Genomic DNA, 19,165 nt, shown 5'->3' on the forward strand with positions numbered 1-19,165 from the left:
CGTTTACATTTCGTATCATATCCATCATGAACTCAATGTCGTCATGTAGACAGTGGATTTTGCTCCAGATCACAGCCAGTGCCTTGTCCAGCTGTAAGTCCTTCTCGGGCTCCTCCATCCCTTTCTCTCTGTCGCTTTCCATCTCTTGTAATCTCATGCTATCGGAAGCACAGCGCTGAAGCACATGCTAGGCAAGGCAAACACAATTGATTGCTCTGCTTTAGCTTCACTGAGCTTCTCATGCATGGCAGGCCAATGAAAAACTAACTAGTAGGGGTCATACTGATCATTTAGAGAGAGATATTTTGAATGGGGAGGGCTACAGTTTTCAGGACGACTTAACTCTTTTGGGCCTAACCACAGATGTACCAAACCAATCTCAACCAAAACTAACCCCATAGATTCTTTGGGAAACAGTTTATTTCCTAGTTCACACAAAAATGAAAATTGTGTTAGAATTCGTAGTAAGAAAATTATTATACCAATAAATTAGAAAGATTTTTGGCTGATAACATGCATCCCTGAAGATATATTTAAAGAATGAATCATCTTATTTTCCCTGTTTTATATTTATATTACCTTTTCCATTATTTAATGAAAATAATCTTTAAACACTAATTTATTAACACTGCTAAATTGCAATATTTAGAAAACTATTAAAAAGTATTATGTTGTACATTACAAAAATGTAAAAAAAGAAAAGAAAAAAAAGAAGCATACTTGGATAGAAAATCATTATGATGCATGACACATTGGTATCATATTGGTTATCAGCAATACCAATAAATTAGAAAAATTATCGGTCGATAACCGATATGGTACTGATGTAACATTTCTGATGATTATTTTATCAGGAATAAATCATCTTATTTTCCCTGTTTTTAGAACATTATAGAACATTTTCTAACATTTATATTACATTTTCCATTATATAGGCTAATGCTCACTTAAAGTTAATCTTTAAACACTAATTTAATAATATAGTCAAATGCAATCTTTAGAAATATATACAAAAGTATTTTTTTCATATTGTACATTACAATGTTGCAATGGAAATTGTTGTATTTTATCTTTCATTTAGACATAATGCATGCATTTAAACAAAACACACACACAAAAAAAGCATATTTGGAAAGAAAATTATTAGAGATCCATGATACATCTATACCATATCAATGCAACATGCATCTCTAATAAATCTTCAGAAAAATAGCTATAAAGTATTAACTATCTATATTGTATATTATAATGTTGCAATGCCAAAATGTAAAACAAAAAAAGTTTTCTTTTTAATTTATTTAGACAAGTAAATATTTCTCATTATTTTCTATATTGTACATAATAATATTGCAACAGCAACATTGTAATATACAATATGACAAAAAAATAAATAATGCACAATATGAAAAAAGTTATTTAATTATGGAAAAAGCACAAACAGCAAAACCATTTATTATTTATTGGCCATAACATAATTATCAAAAAAATTGTCATATGGTATTGGCTAGAATTTGAATATCGGTGCATCCCTAAAACTCATACAGCCTTGGAAAAACATGAATAAATAGATGACGACGATTTTATTTGTGTGTGAACTATCCCTTTAAAAGACCAAAATATAAAAATTGATCTGATTATGAAACTCTAAAAGTTTATGGATACTTGAAGTGCAAAATGCAACAGCATCTTCTTCAAAACCATTCTATATAATTCATACAGCACTCTATAAATAGCCTTGCTCTTGTGAACAGCTCAGGGCATTTTCCATGCTTCCACTCTTCAAGTGCTCTTACATAACTGTAAGATTGATGTCATTGATGCCAAACATGTCAAAACAACAAAACATCTGACCAAATGGGTGAATCAAATCATTGATTATCGAACCCCTGCTACAATCTCAATTCATTCGTGCAGTGTAGAGAACAGGACAGATTGAACGACGCAGATAGGTGGGAAACAATGTAGGTGTTCACAAGCTTACTATTCAATTCATCCTTTGAAGGATGCATAGCACAGCTGATATAGTGGCCCCAAAAAGCACTTAGAGCATTAAAAGTTATATACGTATATAATATCAATTGGCATCTGCAAAGAATGAGCTATTTTTGTATTTATTCTTAACCAAAGCGCCCCATTTTGATTTTAAGCAGACACTTTCCTTTAAGTTCACACAAATGGGATTGTGATATATGCTTGGTGACAGTTTTTGGCTGCTGTTCTCTCTAACCCCATTGAAATGCATCTCCACTCACTGCTCTCTGCAAGAGCTGTGCATCGTGCATAGAGCCTGTCATTCTCATTTGCTCCAAATAGCTATTAACAGCCCAACTATTGAACTCCAAAAATACATTTGTATGCATCTGCAATCACAATCACATCTGTCTTGAGGTCAATGGTGTGGTAATCAGCATATTCAGCATATCAGTATGTGTACTACCACAATAGTTTTTTAGTTTCATATGGTTTGGATAAAAATACAACATTTTAATAAATGAGCGAAGGCACATGTGACATAATTCACTTTATCAATAGTTGTTTATCAATAAAATACAGGTTTGGATCAAGTTTATGGATCCCTGATTATGGCAAGCATTTTTACATTTATTTCATAAAAACAGCTAGTATCTACTTTAAGGTAACTAGTACTTATTTTTCCATTTCTAAAAAGTAATCCAATAGAAAAGCCATTTGTTTTTTATTTAAGCTACTAGTGCTTATTCCTTTACTAGTCAAGTTTACTTTGCTTTGACAAGTTGCAAATATTAGCTATTAACTTTCATGGGAATCTGTATTGTATACAGCAATGGTTGTTGTTACCTTTTTACTAGTACTACAAATAATTACCACACATTACCACAGAATTTGCAATGTGTTATAATTAACAGAGAAATAGTGACTTGGTACTGAGAATAATGACTAGCAGAAAAGAACAGATGTATGTAATGAAAGAGTACTAGTTACTACTTGAATATATAGCCTAATTGATAACAATGGAAAAAGTATTAGCATTTTTTTTAATAGTTATTGGTGAAAGTAGTAGGCTAACAGAAATAGATGCGAGTTAGTTTTAATGTGAAAACGGCTTGCCATAACATGATTAGAGGGACAGTCACGCTAGGAATCAATTCGCCCACCACTGTGCAAATCCATGAATCCATAAGCCAGATGTGCCTTAAATATATTTTCTGGACAGAATTGGGTAAATGTATGAAAATTGTACTCACTGCAACGCTGGAAACAGCTGAGTCGGGTCTCTCGATCATTGTCCTGTGACAACACCCACTCTGAATCCCAACAGATCAGGCATAAAAAGATGAGTGGACTCAAAAAGGGTGGAGTGCAGAAGCGATGAAGAACTCTAACGGCTGATTCGGATTTGGACGAAATGAATGGATTTTTAAAGGAAGTAAATGTGCACAGAACAATAACAAGCATGTGAGCATCGGCAGGGGGAAAATTTTTACAATGCTGCGAGCATGAAAGGCGATTGTCCTCCTCCTTGAGGATGCAAACCCTATTGGTCAGCGACTGGCCGCTTGATGTGATGTCATAGAATCCCGCCCACCCTCGATTTTCATTGGATCACTGGATTTTTACAAAGGATTGTGGTATTTGTAGTGATGGGCAAAGATGCCGCGTGAAGTTGCCTCTGGAGAAGCATACGCAAACACACCCACACACACACACACACACACACACACACACACACACACACACACACACACACACACTTATGTCAATACTGGGATCTCATAAATAAATAAATAAATGGGGAAATATTTTTTAATTATTAAAAGACTCGGGAAAACAGATTATGAGGCGATTTATGTGATCTGTAATGAAGTAGGCCTACGTCTGCCCTCTAGAGGAATATTCCAAACGTAGTAACTTACAAGGTGTCCTATTTATCATAATAATAATATACTATTCTATTTCCTTTAGAACGGGAATGTTAAAATGTTTGATAACCTTTTGTTCATAAAACATAAATAAAATAAAAAAAACATATCACTTGCTGCCCGACTGGGCGTGGTTTATCTTACAGATGGAGTTTAAGTTTCTTTCCACTGCCATCAATTTATACACATCACAGTAGTAACTCTCTTAAATGTTACAATTCAATACCTTTTTTTCTTCAGTTTTACTTATTTATTCAAATATGTGTGTATCTGTATAAATTTCTACATTTAAATTTAGATTTGTAGAAAGTTTCATTCAATTTCAATCGCGTTTCTTGTCTAAGTACTTAATGGCCTGTTGGACCCACTTATATTCAAGGTCCATACAGAATAGATTCTTCTGAATCTCTTCTTTCTTCTGTTTCTTGGAATCTGGAACTGTTACAAATCTAGAGCAGATTACAGACAAAAGCATAAAACTACACGGACGTGAAGTAAATACTGAAGATCAGTCACAATATAAGTGTACATCTAAACATATTAAGACATATAAGACTCCAGCTGTTTCAGAGGTATTATGATATTGATTTCATTAAAGCAGCAGATACTGTTAACATTCATTATTGCTTTAGTGCCTGAAAAAGTGAAGTTACAATGTGATTCAACATGTTTTTAAATGTTTTTACTATCCAGGTTTTTAAAAAACAGAGTAAATAAGGGATATACAACATTTTCAGAAAGAAATAACTAATAACTATTTTAGATTGTTTAAATGAAATTTCCAGAAAAGTTTCAGTCTGAAGCCTGAAATGCTTTACATCCAGTTCCCATGACAGAGAACAAATATGTCAAACACAGACTGAAATATTAAGCTGCAGAGCATAGCACAGTATCAGAAACAGTGAAGAAGTCTTTATGAAGGTCTTCATACAGTGTTCCTGTTGCTCAATTGGTAGAACATTGCACTATCAAGAAATGGGAACACATGATACACATGATTCCCTGGGAACACATGATAGGTAAAAATTGATAGCCTGAATGCACTGTAAGTCGCTTTGGATAAAAGCGTCTGCTAAATGTATTAATTTAATTTAATTTTCATTCTCCAGGTATGATACAGCACACAAGAAACAGCGAGAGTGAGAATATGTGGTGAACTGCCAACAGCCATTTATATAGAGACTGTGAAATAGTTTAATGTAAAAGGAAAGAGCAGCATGTCAATATCAATGTCTATTCCAATGTCACTTTATTTGTAAACCAGTATTTATTACAACAGCTGTTGACCAATGTGCTGTACATAAACTTATAATATAATAAATAATAATGAAATTATTAGAAAGAAAAGAAAAAAATATATATACACATACATACACATATATATATATATATATATATATATATGTAAAGTATTTTTAATGTTAAACGTATTGAACGTAAAAGTACAAGTAAATGCAAAATGTTAAAGGAACAAATAAATATTTAAAAATGTGAATATACATTTAAAGCAGCAAGATTGTATTCAGTTTGAACCCTTTCTTCCATTTGATATCTTTTGGGTAAGCACAAGAGGCACTTTCATTCCAACATAAGAAAACATTTCTGGAATTTGCATCTGAAGTGGCATATAGATCTGTTTAATCATGTAACTTAGAGGGGACATGAATGCATTTAACCTGCAACTAAAATGCATAAAAACATAGCCCAAACTTTTTAAACACTATGAACACATACAAATCGTCACGTGAATAACAATCAAATATCATAATTCTCTACAGAAATCATAGACATTAAACAAACACTCTCCCCTAAAACACAACATTTAAACTCAATGAAGTCCATCCATTTTAAGTTAATACGGCTTTGTCCACAAAATGATATCTGGTTTCTAGACTAGGCCTCCCACCAACCTGTCAGCACTGTTTTGTCTGGTTCACAAAAGCAGTTAACAGCAAGTTTGGCAACCAAAAACCAGTGATTTACTGTAAGCTGTTTTATCAAGTAGAAGAGCAGAAAGAGGAGATTAAGCCATTGTAAAATTATTATTATTATTTTTTTTTTTTGAGTTTATTAAGATAATCTGGGCTGTGTTTAAATGCACAGTCAACTTCGTATGTCCAGCAAGTGGTATAGCCCTCCACAATCAATGAAGAAATACTACTTTACAAAATCTTCTCTTGACATTACCTTTAGATGAAGCCGTTTTCTTATAGCCAACAGTTTGAGGCATCTGTAATGATGTACATGTGCCCTCTAGTGGAATAGTCAAAAAGTTGTTGTGTCCTATTTTCATAAAATAACAATAAATACAATAACAATAATAATAATAATAATAATAAAAATAATGACTTTAGAATATTACAATATTCAGTATTCTTTTGTTCATAAAATTAAAAAAAAAATTTAACAAAAAATATTTACAAGATGCTTTTTAGAAAAATTACTTGGAAACAATATTGTGTATCAATGGAAAAATAAATCAAATACCTAAAATATAGATATAATTAAAACATAAGTAAATACTATTTACACAAAAACTGCTACTTGACACAAAATCCAATAAAACGGTAATCTAAACTGAATAGCTGGTAAAAGGCAGATAATATTCAGCAAGGGAAATAATATTTGAATAATGTCCAATAACAGCACTCTGAAATGTTTCTCTTAAAATTCTAATCAGACAATATCTTCCAAGTTTCATTTTGCTGAATTTGAAGCCTTTTTCTTGTCTACGTGCTTTATGGCCCGCTTGACCCAGGCACTCCCAGGGTTTGCACAGAATTGTTTCTTCTTAATTGTTATGAACCTAAAAAAGATTCCAGACAAAAGCATTAGAACAACATGAATGTGAGTAAATAATAAATATCAGAGGTTGCATATTATTTTACAGTACATGCACATGAGGGATACTCACACAACGTGTTTGCGGGGGCAAATACTACTTGTCCAGAAATAAGACTGCAGCTGTCTCAGAGGTATTGGACTGGTTTCATTAAAGCAGCAGATACTGTTTGCCAAGTCAACCGACATTGTGCCTGAAAAGGTTTTTAAAATACAGAATAAATACAGGTCATCCAATATTCTCAGAAAGAGATTTAAAAACTGTTTTAGTTTGTTCAAATGAAGCCTCCTCTTTAAAAGATTAAATCTGAAGCCTGAAACTTTTACATTCTATGACAGAAACAGACACTCACCAGCTGAGGTAAGCTGTAGAACACAGCACAGCGTCAGAAACAGTGATGAAATCTTCATGAAGGTCTTCATTCTCAAGGCAGCATATGAGAGACAGGGAGAGTGAACGCATGTGGTGAACTGTCAGTCCATTTATAGTGACAGTGAATTAGTATTCATGTTGAAAGAAATACCCTACGCTTATTCTCAGGACCAGTGACACAGCCTTTTCCAAGTACAAAACCACACCGTCTTTAAACCTTCTTCCTCTTTATGCACGTGGTTTTTAAACGTGCTAAAAGGATGCATTTAAAAGTAAATACCCTACTTCTCTCGTCACAAAAGTCATAAAACTCATAAAATGATGTTGCATTAAAGGGGTCATATGATGCTTTTTTAAAGATCATTTTTTGTGAATTTGGTGTAACAGAATATGTTGACATGCTTTAATGTTCAAAACACATTATTTTTCAAATATTGTACATTATTTTACAGGTAGGTCGAGTGACAGACACAGTGATGAAGCTCGTATGTGTTTGCAGTACACAAGCCACAGACAGTTAAGACAACTGACTCCACTGTGTGACCCTTTCTCTTTCTCTGTCACACACTCGTGCACACACACACACACACACACACACACAATGATTCCTAAATGCATCTTGTTTCGGAAGGCCAAATAAAAGGCCAGATAAAGTGCTTTTGCTTTCGCCTAGATACACACAGCATCTCCCTGACATGACTGCTTCAACACTAACTGTGGTTACTTTAATTCTGATATATGTATTATATTACTTTGACTGTATAACACATAAAGCATCCCTCTTTAACACCACCACAGTCGTTTAAAGTCGTAGAAATCTGTTGATGTTTCAAATATGCTTAATGGACTGCTATATACCTTTTTTCATAAAGGATATCGTTGTTTTAATGATGGCCTAAACAGCTCATAAAAGTTTCAAACATTTGCCTGTTTCAGAAGAAACTAGATGAAAGTATTGTATTATGATGCAGATTGTAAATAATGACCATAACAGATCAATCACTGTTTTTCATTCTAATATGAACTGACTGGAAAAACAACCTTAAAGAACAAAACTCACAAGTAATTAGTCAATTAAAAGGTATACTTTAATAATGGACAATAAAACAAAGGAAATCTTACACATGCTAACTTAAATGCAGTATTCTCTAGATTTAAAAAGGCACTGCTATGGTCATGGTCTTAACTTAAGAAAATAGGATCTTGAACATTCTAAAAAATTACTTTCGCTCTTTTCATAAAAAACGTATTCTGAGAAGACATTTCAGATCATGCACAGAATAACTTCTTATAGCCTGCTGACTATAAGAGATATCCCTCCAACAGATGTTCAAGTAAATGCATTACTGAGCAATGATGTAATTACTTCTCCTCAGGAAGGATGTAATTTATGTTCCCTCTTAGTTATCTTACTCAGAATTAACTTGTCTGAATATGTCACTGGGTCAAATATTCTGAGAAAGAGAGACGTAAGGCCAACATCTCAGATATTCATGAAATTACACTATAATCTCATGAGAATGTATATGGTTTTTTCATAAAATGGTTCTACAGAATGTACAATTACTTATCTTTGCAAAGAAACTTACAATTCTGAAGTATTTACAGCATCTAAACAATACAATACTGACTTATTGACAACACCTAAAACATACAGTAAATTATAAATAACTTTACAGACTTACAAATCCTTACGAATGTTCAGTTGGCATACCAATGGCTTTATGTTTTTATCTGCATTTATTAAGCTATATGAAATGTATTAATAATACTTAATATGAAATGAGAACATTTGGTTATGTTCTATATGAGTTCTGCTGCTTGTTTCGAAGAATGCATAATGTACACTTGGCTACACTTTAAACCCTGCAAATTAATAACCTTTATGCAATCATTTAACCCATTAACACTGACATTAATCGTTTTAAACTTGACTCTTCTACACTGGTTAATCTCAAATATTAGTATTTTTGCCCATAACAGTTTTTCTTCACATTTCTATTTTGCAGCCCTTACAAAAATTAACCATGGCTCTATTATATTAGAAGTCAAGTATTGATTATTTATTATGCATACTGATTACCATTATAACCATAGTTTTACTACAAATACTTACTTTACTTACTATGGTTATAATGGCATTTACTACAAAATACAATGGTTAAATTGGTTAGTGTAGCAAACTATAGTAGGTTTAACAATAGAAACCATAGTTTTGGCTTTATTTGTAGTAAAACCATGGTTAATTTTCGTAAGGGAGACACTTCTCCTAACTCCAAATGAGGCAGTTCCACCATCATGTAACTTTCTTAATCTGAAAATAAACATTTTACCCACTCAGTTTTTAGAAGCTGCAATAAGAAAGAAGGAACCAGATTTATTGTAAATGGAATTAACACTGTTGTTGCACTATGTATGGTTTTAAAATCACCCACTCAGCATTTTCCACCATTTGTATTGCATCACATTTGTATTGTACTGTGCTGCAACAGACAGACTGAACATTTTGCTCTAGACTGGCCTTGATCGTCTCATTTAAGCGTGAATTTTAAGCACTGAACATGAAATGTCTCTTTACAGTAATAGACCAGTTTTCTTCACTTTTAGTGTGTAACTGTCTTTTTAAAACATTTACAGTCATATAAATTACTAGTATCTTATGAGGAGTCGATATGGATGCAGAGCACTGCAGTTATTTTTATATTCATTGGATTTTTATATCTATTTTTTTCATGTATCTTTACTACTGTCTTTAAAAAAATAGATTTTTTATTAATTGGTGAGAAACCATTGGGTAGCACACAAAGCATATTACAAATCAGGATCACAACAGAAAAGCCAATAATAATAATACTAATAACAACAACAATATTAACAGAAGTAACAAAATCATATCAAAAGAAAAAAAAGAGAGAAAACATACAGAATATTAATCATAACACATAATCACATAACAGAAAACAAAAACAACCATGTCCAATTTATATCGCCATATTTATTTTAACTAAATAAATATAGGGTTAAGTAGATTCATATTAATTTTTTCATATTATGGGTAACATGCTGGGATCTTCACCAACCCCCAAAGATCTTTATGGTACTTCCCACATTCTGTTAAATAACATACGTTTACCCATATGAAAGAATCTTAATTTTTCTAGGGATATAAAGTCTTTTATCATAAATACCCTTTCCCTATTTAAGGGAGGGCTATCTCCAACCCGTTTATTCATAATGGCTTTCCTTGCCAGCATCAACAAAGAATGAAAATGTCTTTATGTTCCTGTTAAGGAGGAGGCAAAATGCAGATGAACACATAACTTTACAAACTTTTGAAAAGGCCTCACAAATTAATGTCTAAAAAATGTCCAACTTCTTACATTGCCACAGACAAAGTAAGGGATTTTTTACACTTCATACAGTTAGGTGACAGTTGTTTGTTAAATTTGCTATATCTATATGGTGACACATGTGCTTGATGTACTATATAAAACTGCATTTCTCTAAGTTTACTACGAACAGAAATAGCAACAGAGTTTAAGAAAGTTTTCCCATGAAGCATCATATCCAATGTTTTTACTCCAAGATTTCTGAAGATCAATAAGCTTGTTCTGCCTATGCTCATAATTTCTTGAGTGTCTGAACTACAAAGAAAAACTTTCTCCCCCCAAAAAAGATCATTATTTCTGATAGGCAAAGATCAGACGAAAATTATATAACAGGCAAATATCAAGACACAAGTAAAAAGACTAAGAACAAGGCTAAACTAGATTCAGGGATTTAGAATGGCTAAACAATACTCAGCCTTGAATGGTGGTGTGAAACTGATTTATATAGTGTGTGTTATTGGTAGCAGCTGTGTGAGATTGGTTTCAGGTGAACTTGTGATTAGTGCAATGGAGCATGGGAAATGTAGTCCAGGGTGATGTGTAACAGTCAGAGTAGTGTGAGAGTCCATGTGGAGAGCGGGTGACCTCTGGTGATGAGTGAACAAAATTTTATAGACCGGATTTGTGACATATAATGTCTAACTTGTAAATATTTCGAAGTCTTTTTGCACAATATGTAAGTGAGACATAATCTTATTAAATGTCATAAATTTACTTTTGTAGAATAGACCATATATGTGATTTAAACCAACTTGCTTCCATGAGACAAAAATATGCTGCCATTTTAGGACACAAACCAGATGTTTCCACCAGTGATGAAAGAATAGATAAGGGGCTTTTATAATGAAGAAATCTTTTAATAGCAGACAAAGCTTGCAAAGTTACAAATATAAGAGAAAAAATCTACAATTCAGAAGGAACTGATATCTTATCATCTAAGAGATTCACTAATTCAGAAGTGCCATCTGAGCCATTTCTATTTAAGCATCAGGAGGTTTATGAATCCAGCTCATAATTATTTGTGCTTGTATTGCCCAAGCTTACAATTTTAAGTTTTGCATTGCCCATCCACCTTTACCTGTTGTAAAACATCCAATTTAATCTTAGATTTCCTTCCTGCCCATATACATTTTGATATTACTTCATTTATTAATTTAAGATAGTTTAAAGAAATTGAAGAAAGGACATGGAACGAATATATATGATTGTGGGAAGGGTAATCATTTTAATTACATTTATCATTCCTAAGAAAGAAACAGGAAGAGTAGACCAGCGTGTCAAATCTTTCTTAACCTGTACTATCAAAGGTTTTATATTTGATGGATATAGTGTGTTAATGGACATGATGATTTTGCAATTGTACTGTCTTGATTATTGCTTAATTTGCTTAAACTAAACTAAACTAAACTTTCTACTAAGTAGTATTAATGCTCAATTAATTAATGAAACCCAATAATTAATGCTGTATTGAAAATGTATTGTGTGATTTCACTACCATTAAGAAAACTGCTTGCTTGCATTAAATGTATGTATTGACTGATTTAGAGTAGAAAGCACTTATGTATTAGAAATAGTTTTCATGATACATGGACAATGTAGTAGTTAAGGTGTATGCAACAGACGGTTAAGAGGAAATAGAAGAGGAAAAGGGCTCAAAGAACGGAAAGCACAGTAAACAACTGAAAGTCTTGGCAGAGGATTTGGCAGCACTCCAGGTGATGACATCAGAAGAACCAGCGTTCGATGTCTACGTATAAAAGACTGAGTGAGAGTACCTGAGAATAATAAACCTGAGAATAATTACCTACCTGAGAATAATAAATAAATAGGTAAAAGGTGTATAGATAAAGGAGACACCATAAAACAAGTGATACAAGTTTCTGTGGTCTCTCAGCCCATGCTGTCAACAAATCATTGAATAAAATCCTACTGTCTTCATGTGTTATACAGTCAAAGTAATATAATACATATATCAGAATTAAAGTAACCACAGTTAGTGTTGAAGCAGTCATGTCAGGGAGATGCTGTGTGTATCTAGGTGAAAGCAAAAGCACTTTATCTGGCCTTTATTTGGACTTCCGAAAGAAGATGCATTTAGGAATCATTGTGTGTGTGTGTGTGTGTGTGTGCACGTGTGTGACAGAGAGAGAGAAAGGGTCACACAGTGGAGTCAGTTGTCTTAACTGTCTGTGGCTTGTGTACTGCAAACACATCCTACCTACGACAGAGAGTCGACGCAATCGTTAGCCTATTTTTACAAAAACTGTTTCTACGGGGCCATAATGTAAATAAAAGGTAATGGAGCCTTTTTATACATATATGGAGTCTTTAAACACCTCAGATGTAAAGTTATTCGCTGTCAAAGTGACGCCAAAATGAATGGGAGTCAATGGGATGCTAACGCAATTGAAGTTCTGCTACAAGATGGCGGCACGCGGCCGACTTCAACTTCCGGTCGACTTCCTTCCCTCCTGGTAGAATTACGTCACCTCCACAAGCGACGCAGTGGTTCGGACAAACGTTCATCTTTTTAATTTATTTTGGTAAAATTTTCATTTTGTATTATTAATTGTTATATATGTATAAAGGGTGTTTTGCAATTAATGTCACCTCTTTGTACGTAATGTTGATATTTTCTGTCCTTTTATCTTTGTTACTTTTACCTAGTAGAAATGATATGAAAAATAACTAACATAATCTTTTACGTTTTATGACACAAGGGCGCATTTATATAGCGCTTTCTACAGACCCCATGGCCATCCAAAAGCACTTTACAAGTTGCCTCACATTCACCCATTCGCTCACTCATTCATCCATACACCGACTGTGGTGTCAGCCATTCAAGGTGCCATCCAGCTCGTCGGGAGCAGCTGGGGTTAGGCGTCTTGCTCAAGGACACCTCGACACTTGGTCTGGTGGAGCCGGGAATTGAACCACCAACCTTCCGGCTTGTAGACACACATGAACCAGTGAGCCACTGCCGCCCTCTAATTGTAGTGCCCAATTTGCACTACAGACATAAAAAAATCCATATTTTGAGGGCCTCTGCCTTTTGTTCATGCATGTTCAATGTACATCTGCCAATGTAACATTTCATACATTTTAGAAAGTAAACCTTATGTTTGTGATATTTAGCAGTGAACAATAAATGAAATATTAAATAAATTAGTAAAATAATACCTCAACCTGAATTTTAATTAAAAATAACAACATATACAAATAAACCACAGTAAAATAATGACAAATAATTTCCACAATTTAACTTGTTTTAATTGTTTCTGAGTAATAATAATAATAATAAACACATCTTACACTATATTGAAAACACATGAACTGCAAGTGACCATAATTGTTACAGTAAAAACACAATGCATGCGCACGCACACACATTTCACTCTTCAAGACCTCCATCGTCTGTAAAGCAATCCCAGCTACAGTAGCCAGAGTGGTCATCTGAGGAGTAAAACCCCAAAAACACTCCCTGTTGTCCATTTCCCTGGTGACCAGACCCACAGTCTTTGTGAAGCTGCACTGTAGACGACTGCACCTAGAGATGCTGTACGGCTTTCTGTACTTTTGATAGTGTCCCTTTGAATATCTTCACATCACCTGTTCAGTATCAAAAAAAAAAAAAAGAGATTTATTTTTATATCTAATATTTTTATTATTCCAAATAAAGTAGCTATGTGGAGAAAAATGATAATAATATAGAAGTGACCAACTTATTAAAGCCTGTTTATGAAAACAAGATAAAGATAAAGGTATTTTAGAAATGTCTAAGTTGCAGCGCAATAAAAAAAAGTGTAAACCTCCAGCAGAATTAAATATATTATTTGGAATACAATTCCAACAGGATATGGGGTTGTTTAAAAATGTTTTTATCCATTTAACATTAAGTGAATTATTAAGTTATTATTAACTCAAACCCCCCCATAGCCTGATCAGCTAACATAACAGTTTTTGTAATGAAGTGAGTTTTAGAATAACAAACAAAGTGGACTATAATTTTGTCCAGCATTCCACAAATTTGTACAGAAACATGATCCAGTACCATTGCAGGATAGATGCCTTAGAAAGTAACACTCATTGACAGGTCACGCTGTAACCAAGAATTTAATTTGTGTCAAATAGAGAGAATAAGAGGTTCAAAATTAAGCTTTGATCTCTTTTTCTGATCTTTACATATAATTATACCTACATGAGGAATTGGAAAAGAAACAACACCTTTCAGAGACTGGAAGATTTTGAGCTATTTGCATCTGAATTTGCATCTGAAGTGGCATATAGATCTGTTTAATCATGTAACTTAGAGGGGACATGAATGCATTTAACCTGCAACTAAAATGCATAAAAACATAGCCCAAAACTTTTTAAACACTATGAACACATACAAATAGTCACGTGAATAACAATCAAATATCATAATTCTCTACAGAAATCATAGACATTAAACAAACACTCTCCCCTAAAACACAACATTTAAACTCAATGAAGTCCATCCATTTTAAGTTAATAGGGCTTTGTCCACAAAATGATATCTGGTTTCTAGACTCGGCCTCCCACCAACCTGTCAGCACTGTTTTGTCTGGTTCACAAAAGCAGTTAACAGCAAGTTTGGCAACCAAAAACCAGTGATTTACTGTAAGCTGTTTTATCAAGTAGAAGAGAAGAAAGAGGAGACGAAGCCATTGTAAAATTATTAGAGTTTATTAAGATAATCTGGGCTGTGTATAAATGCAGCAAGTGGTATAGCCCTCCACAATCAATGAAAAAATACTACTTTACAAAATCTTCTCTTGACATTACCTTTAGATGAAGCCGTTTTCTTATAGCCAACAGTTTGAGGCATCTGTAATGATGTACATGTGCCCTCTAGTGGAATAGTCAAAAAGTTGTTGTGTCCTATTTTCATATAATAACAACAGTAACAATAACAATAATAATAATATAAATAATGACTTTAGAATATTACAATATTCAGTATTCTTTGTTAATAAATACAATTTAAACAAAAATATTTACAAGACGCTTTTTAGAAAAATTACTTGGAAACTATATCAATGGAAAAATAAATCAAAGACCTATAATATATATATCATATATATAAAACATAAGTAAATACTATTTGCACAAAAACTGCTACTTGACACAAAATCCAATAAAACGGTAAACTAATCTAAGCTGAATAGCTGGTAAATGGCAGATACTTAGATAATATTCAGCAAGGGAAATAATATTTGAATAATGTCCAATAACAGCACTCTGAAATGTTTCTCTTAAAATTCTAATCAGACAATATCTTCCAAGTTTCATTTTGCTGAATTTGAAGCCTTTTTCTTGTCTACGTGCTTTATGGCCCGCTTGACCCAGGCACTCTCAGGGTTTGCACAGAATTGTTTCTTCTTAATTGTTACGAACCTAAAAAAGATTCCAGACAAAAGCATTAGAACAACATGAATGTGAGCAAATAATAAATATCAGAGGTTGCATATTATTTTACAGTACATGCACATAGAAAGTACTGGCTAATATAATTACATGGGTTATGATTAGGTTTAGGTTCATGGTTAGTACTTAATTATTACCCAGTTATAGAAATTATTATGATAAGTACATAGTATTTACATATGGAATGGGACTGTAATTAAATGCTATCATTTTAATAATACAGGTGTACATCTAAACATGAGGGATACTCACACAACGTGTTTGAGGGGGCAAATACTACTTGTCCAGAAATAAGACTGCAGCTGTCTCAGAGGTATTGGACTGGTTTCATTAAAGCAGCAGATACTGTTTGCCAAGTCAACCGACATTGTGCCTGAAAAGGTTTTTAAAATACAGAATAAAAACAGGTCATCCAATATTCTCAGAAAGAGATTTAAAAACTGTTTTAGTTTGTTCAAATGAAGCCTTCTCTTTAAAAGATTAAATCTGAAGCCTGAAACTTTTACATTCTATGACAGAAACAGACACTCACCAGCTGAGGTAAGCTGTAGAACACAGCACAGCGTCAGAAACAGTGATGAAATCTTCATGAAGGTCTTCATTCTCAAGGCAGCATATGAGAGACAGGGAGAGTGAACGCATGTGGTGAACTGTCAGTCCATTTATAGTGACAGTGAATTAGTATTCATGTTGAAAGAAATACCCTACGCTTATTCTCAGGACCAGTGACACAGCCTTTTCCAAGTACAAAACCACACTGTCTTTAAACCTTCTTCCTCTTTATGCACATGGTTTTTAAACGTGCTAAAAGGATGCATTTAAAAGTAAATACCCTACTTCTCTCGTCACAAAAGTCATAAAACTCATAAAATGATGTTGCATTAAAGGGGTCATATGATGCTTTTTTAAAGATCATTTTTTGTGAATTTGGTGTAACAGAATATGTTGACATGCTTTAATGTTCAAAACACATTATTTTTCAAATATTGTACATTATTTTACAGGTAGGTCGAGTGACAGACACAGTGATGAAGCTCGTATGTGTTTGCAGTACACAAGCCACACACACACACACACACACACACACACACACACACACACACACACACACAAACACCCCATTTGATCATTCAATAGCAAATACTTAAACTAATAACAAAACATACTTGCAGTAGCTGATTCAGAAGCGTCAGATTGTCGTAGCAAAGTCAGAATGACCTCCTCTTGAAATTGCATCATATGACCCCTTTACATTCGGCCTATTGTTCTGCTGTTGAACCTTTACTGTTCATTCATTAGCATTTGCTTGGATATAAGTGAAAATACATGCTCTGAGTTTAACTTTAATTCTGATATATGTATTATATTACTTTGACTGTATAACACCGGAAGCATTCCTCTTTAACACCACCACAGTCGTTTAAATTGCATAGAAATCTGTTGATGTTTCAAATATGCTTAATGGACTGCTATAGTCATTTTTTCATAAAGGATATAATTGTTTTAATGATGGCCTAAACAGCTCATAAAAGTTTCAAACATTTGCCTGTTTCAGAAGAAACTAGATGAAAGTATTGTATTATGATGCAGATTGTAAATAATGACCATAACAGATCAATCACTGTTTTTCATTCTAATATGAACTGACTGGAAAAACAACCTTAAAAGACCACAAAACTCACAAGTAATTAGTAAATTAAAAGGTATACTTTAATAATGGACAATAAAACAAAGGAAATCTTACACATGCTAACTTAAATGCAGTATTCTCTATATTTAAAAATGCAATAATAAAATATCTAATTTAAAGTTTAAATCAGATCAGTAAGGCTTACTGACATAATGATCGCGAGACCAACACATTTATAGAGGCATACATTACAATGGTTGCTATGGAACGTGGCAGTCAATGAAAGCGCACAACAGAGAGTATAAATTAAATAGTTTTAAATATCAGCATTCCAGAGAACACCACACTTTTGCATTGAATTAATGAGACTCCGGGTGAACAGCATAACTAATCAGACCACTTAGGAAAACTAGGTCACAGGCCAAGGAAAACGAAACTGAAAATATTGTGAAACTTCTTTCCTCTCCAAAACAGTAGGAAGTAAAATTAAATGAAATGTGAAAAAGTGAAGTGTCATACAGCCAAATATGGTGACTCAGAATTCATGCTCTGCATTTAACCCATCCAAAGTGCACACACACATCAATTAACACACACACACACACACACACACACACACACACACACCCGGAGCAGTGGGCAGCCACTTATGCTGCGGCACCCGAGGAGCAGTCGGGGGTTCGAGGCATTGCTCAAGGGCACCCAAGTTGTGGTACTGCCGGCCCGAGTTTCAAACCCACAACCTTAAGGTTAAGAGTCAAACTCTCGAACCACTAGGCCACAACTTCCCCCAGAAAATCCAATGTCTGGAAAAGAAGCAACATTAACCTCCCGGGTTTGAACCCACAGCCTCAGAAGTTTAGAACCAGCGGTTTAGCAGAGTGCACCACTCAGTCGATTTAGTGGAGGATGTTAACTGTGACAAATTGATTGACAGGCCAGTTTCCAGTGACAGGGTATATGTAACAGGGGCAACAGGCAGGCTTTTGGCAGGATGGGCATGGAATTTGAGGGGTGGTGGAGACTGGTAGGGATTAGTGAGGTGGATTGTTGGAATGAAGTAGGTCTATCTATAGTGGGGAGTGAAGGAGGGTCGATTGTGGTGAGCATTGTTTTCCTGTCACACCAGCTCTGTCAAAGTGGACATTTAAAAAAAATCATTTAAACAATATCATTCTGGCGACATGTTGCATTTTCAATGAAGAAGCTCACGTTATTGTCTTTCACGAGTTCACCCTTACATCTAATCTGAAGGCGAATATTAGGCATATTTTGGCGTGCTGTCCTGGGGGAGGGGTCCGGGCCCGGAGCAAAGCCTGAACCCAAATAACTCCCCCTATCCCTAATATGGGATAAATAGATTAGAAGTGAGGAGTTGGGGTGGAGGAGGGATGCCGAAAAACTGTCATGGGACAGGAGGTAGGAAGACTGGATATATATGCTTGTGTGCTAGTTAAGATGATTAGCTAAACGAGATGCACCTGTGCCAAATTGGATGATTATCTGATCGTGCTCCTCCCGAACTTTGTTAATAAAACCACATTTCACGAGTTCACCCTTACATCTAATCTGAAGGCGAATAGTA

General features: G+C 34.1%; 3 protein-coding genes across 4 annotated transcripts in view; all 3 read right to left on the reverse strand.

Moving 5' to 3' along the window:
- Positions 1-3,507, reverse strand: part of LOC132125380 (septin-7-like) — a 36,014-nt gene extending 32,507 nt beyond the window's left edge. The window contains exon 1 of one of the 2 annotated variants that reach the window (XM_059536766.1): positions 3,225-3,507. In XM_059536766.1, coding sequence (XP_059392749.1) covers positions 3,225-3,263 — 39 coding nt within the window. In that variant the 5' untranslated portion in view covers positions 3,264-3,507. The remainder of the gene's footprint in view (positions 1-3,224) is intronic. The other variant, XM_059536765.1, reaches the window with a different exon arrangement.
- Positions 3,508-6,502: 2,995 nt separating this feature from the next.
- Positions 6,503-7,211, reverse strand: LOC132125506 (monocyte chemotactic protein 1B-like). Its single transcript, XM_059536950.1, has 3 exons — positions 7,094-7,211; positions 6,814-6,934; positions 6,503-6,705 (listed from the first exon to the last, which is right to left on the reverse strand). The coding sequence occupies exons 1-3, from the start codon at positions 7,161-7,163 to the stop codon at positions 6,597-6,599; spliced, it is 300 nt and encodes a 99-aa protein (XP_059392933.1). The 5' UTR covers positions 7,164-7,211; the 3' UTR covers positions 6,503-6,596.
- An 8,407-nt stretch (positions 7,212-15,618) lies between these two features.
- LOC132125219 (monocyte chemotactic protein 1B-like) lies at positions 15,619-16,600 on the reverse strand. The gene is made up of 3 exons (XM_059536504.1): positions 16,483-16,600; positions 16,203-16,323; positions 15,619-15,920 (listed from the first exon to the last, which is right to left on the reverse strand). The coding sequence occupies exons 1-3, from the start codon at positions 16,550-16,552 to the stop codon at positions 15,812-15,814; spliced, it is 300 nt and encodes a 99-aa protein (XP_059392487.1). The 5' UTR covers positions 16,553-16,600; the 3' UTR covers positions 15,619-15,811.
- Between the last annotated feature and the right edge of the window lie 2,565 nt (positions 16,601-19,165).

The sequence above is a fragment of the Carassius carassius genome, chromosome 43 (genome assembly GCF_963082965.1).
Source record: "Carassius carassius chromosome 43, fCarCar2.1, whole genome shotgun sequence".
NCBI lineage: Eukaryota > Metazoa > Chordata > Actinopteri > Cypriniformes > Cyprinidae > Carassius > Carassius carassius.

Coding starts and splice junctions, on each gene's coding strand:
- LOC132125506 (XM_059536950.1), bottom strand. CDS start 7,163: ATGAAGACCTTCATGAAGATTTCATCACTGTTTCTGACGCTGTGCTGT. Junction 6,935..7,093: donor TCTACAGCTTACCTCAGCTG/GTGAGTGTCTGT, acceptor AAACCTTTTCAG/GCACAATGTCGGTTGACTTG. Junction 6,706..6,813: donor TGCCCCCGCAAACACGTTGT/GTGAGTATCCCT, acceptor AATCTTTTTTAG/GTTCATAACAATTAAGAAGA.
- LOC132125219 (XM_059536504.1), bottom strand. CDS start 16,552: ATGAAGACCTTCATGAAGATTTCATCACTGTTTCTGACGCTGTGCTGT. Junction 16,324..16,482: donor TCTACAGCTTACCTCAGCTG/GTGAGTGTCTGT, acceptor AAACCTTTTCAG/GCACAATGTCGGTTGACTTG. Junction 15,921..16,202: donor TGCCCCCTCAAACACGTTGT/GTGAGTATCCCT, acceptor AATCTTTTTTAG/GTTCGTAACAATTAAGAAGA.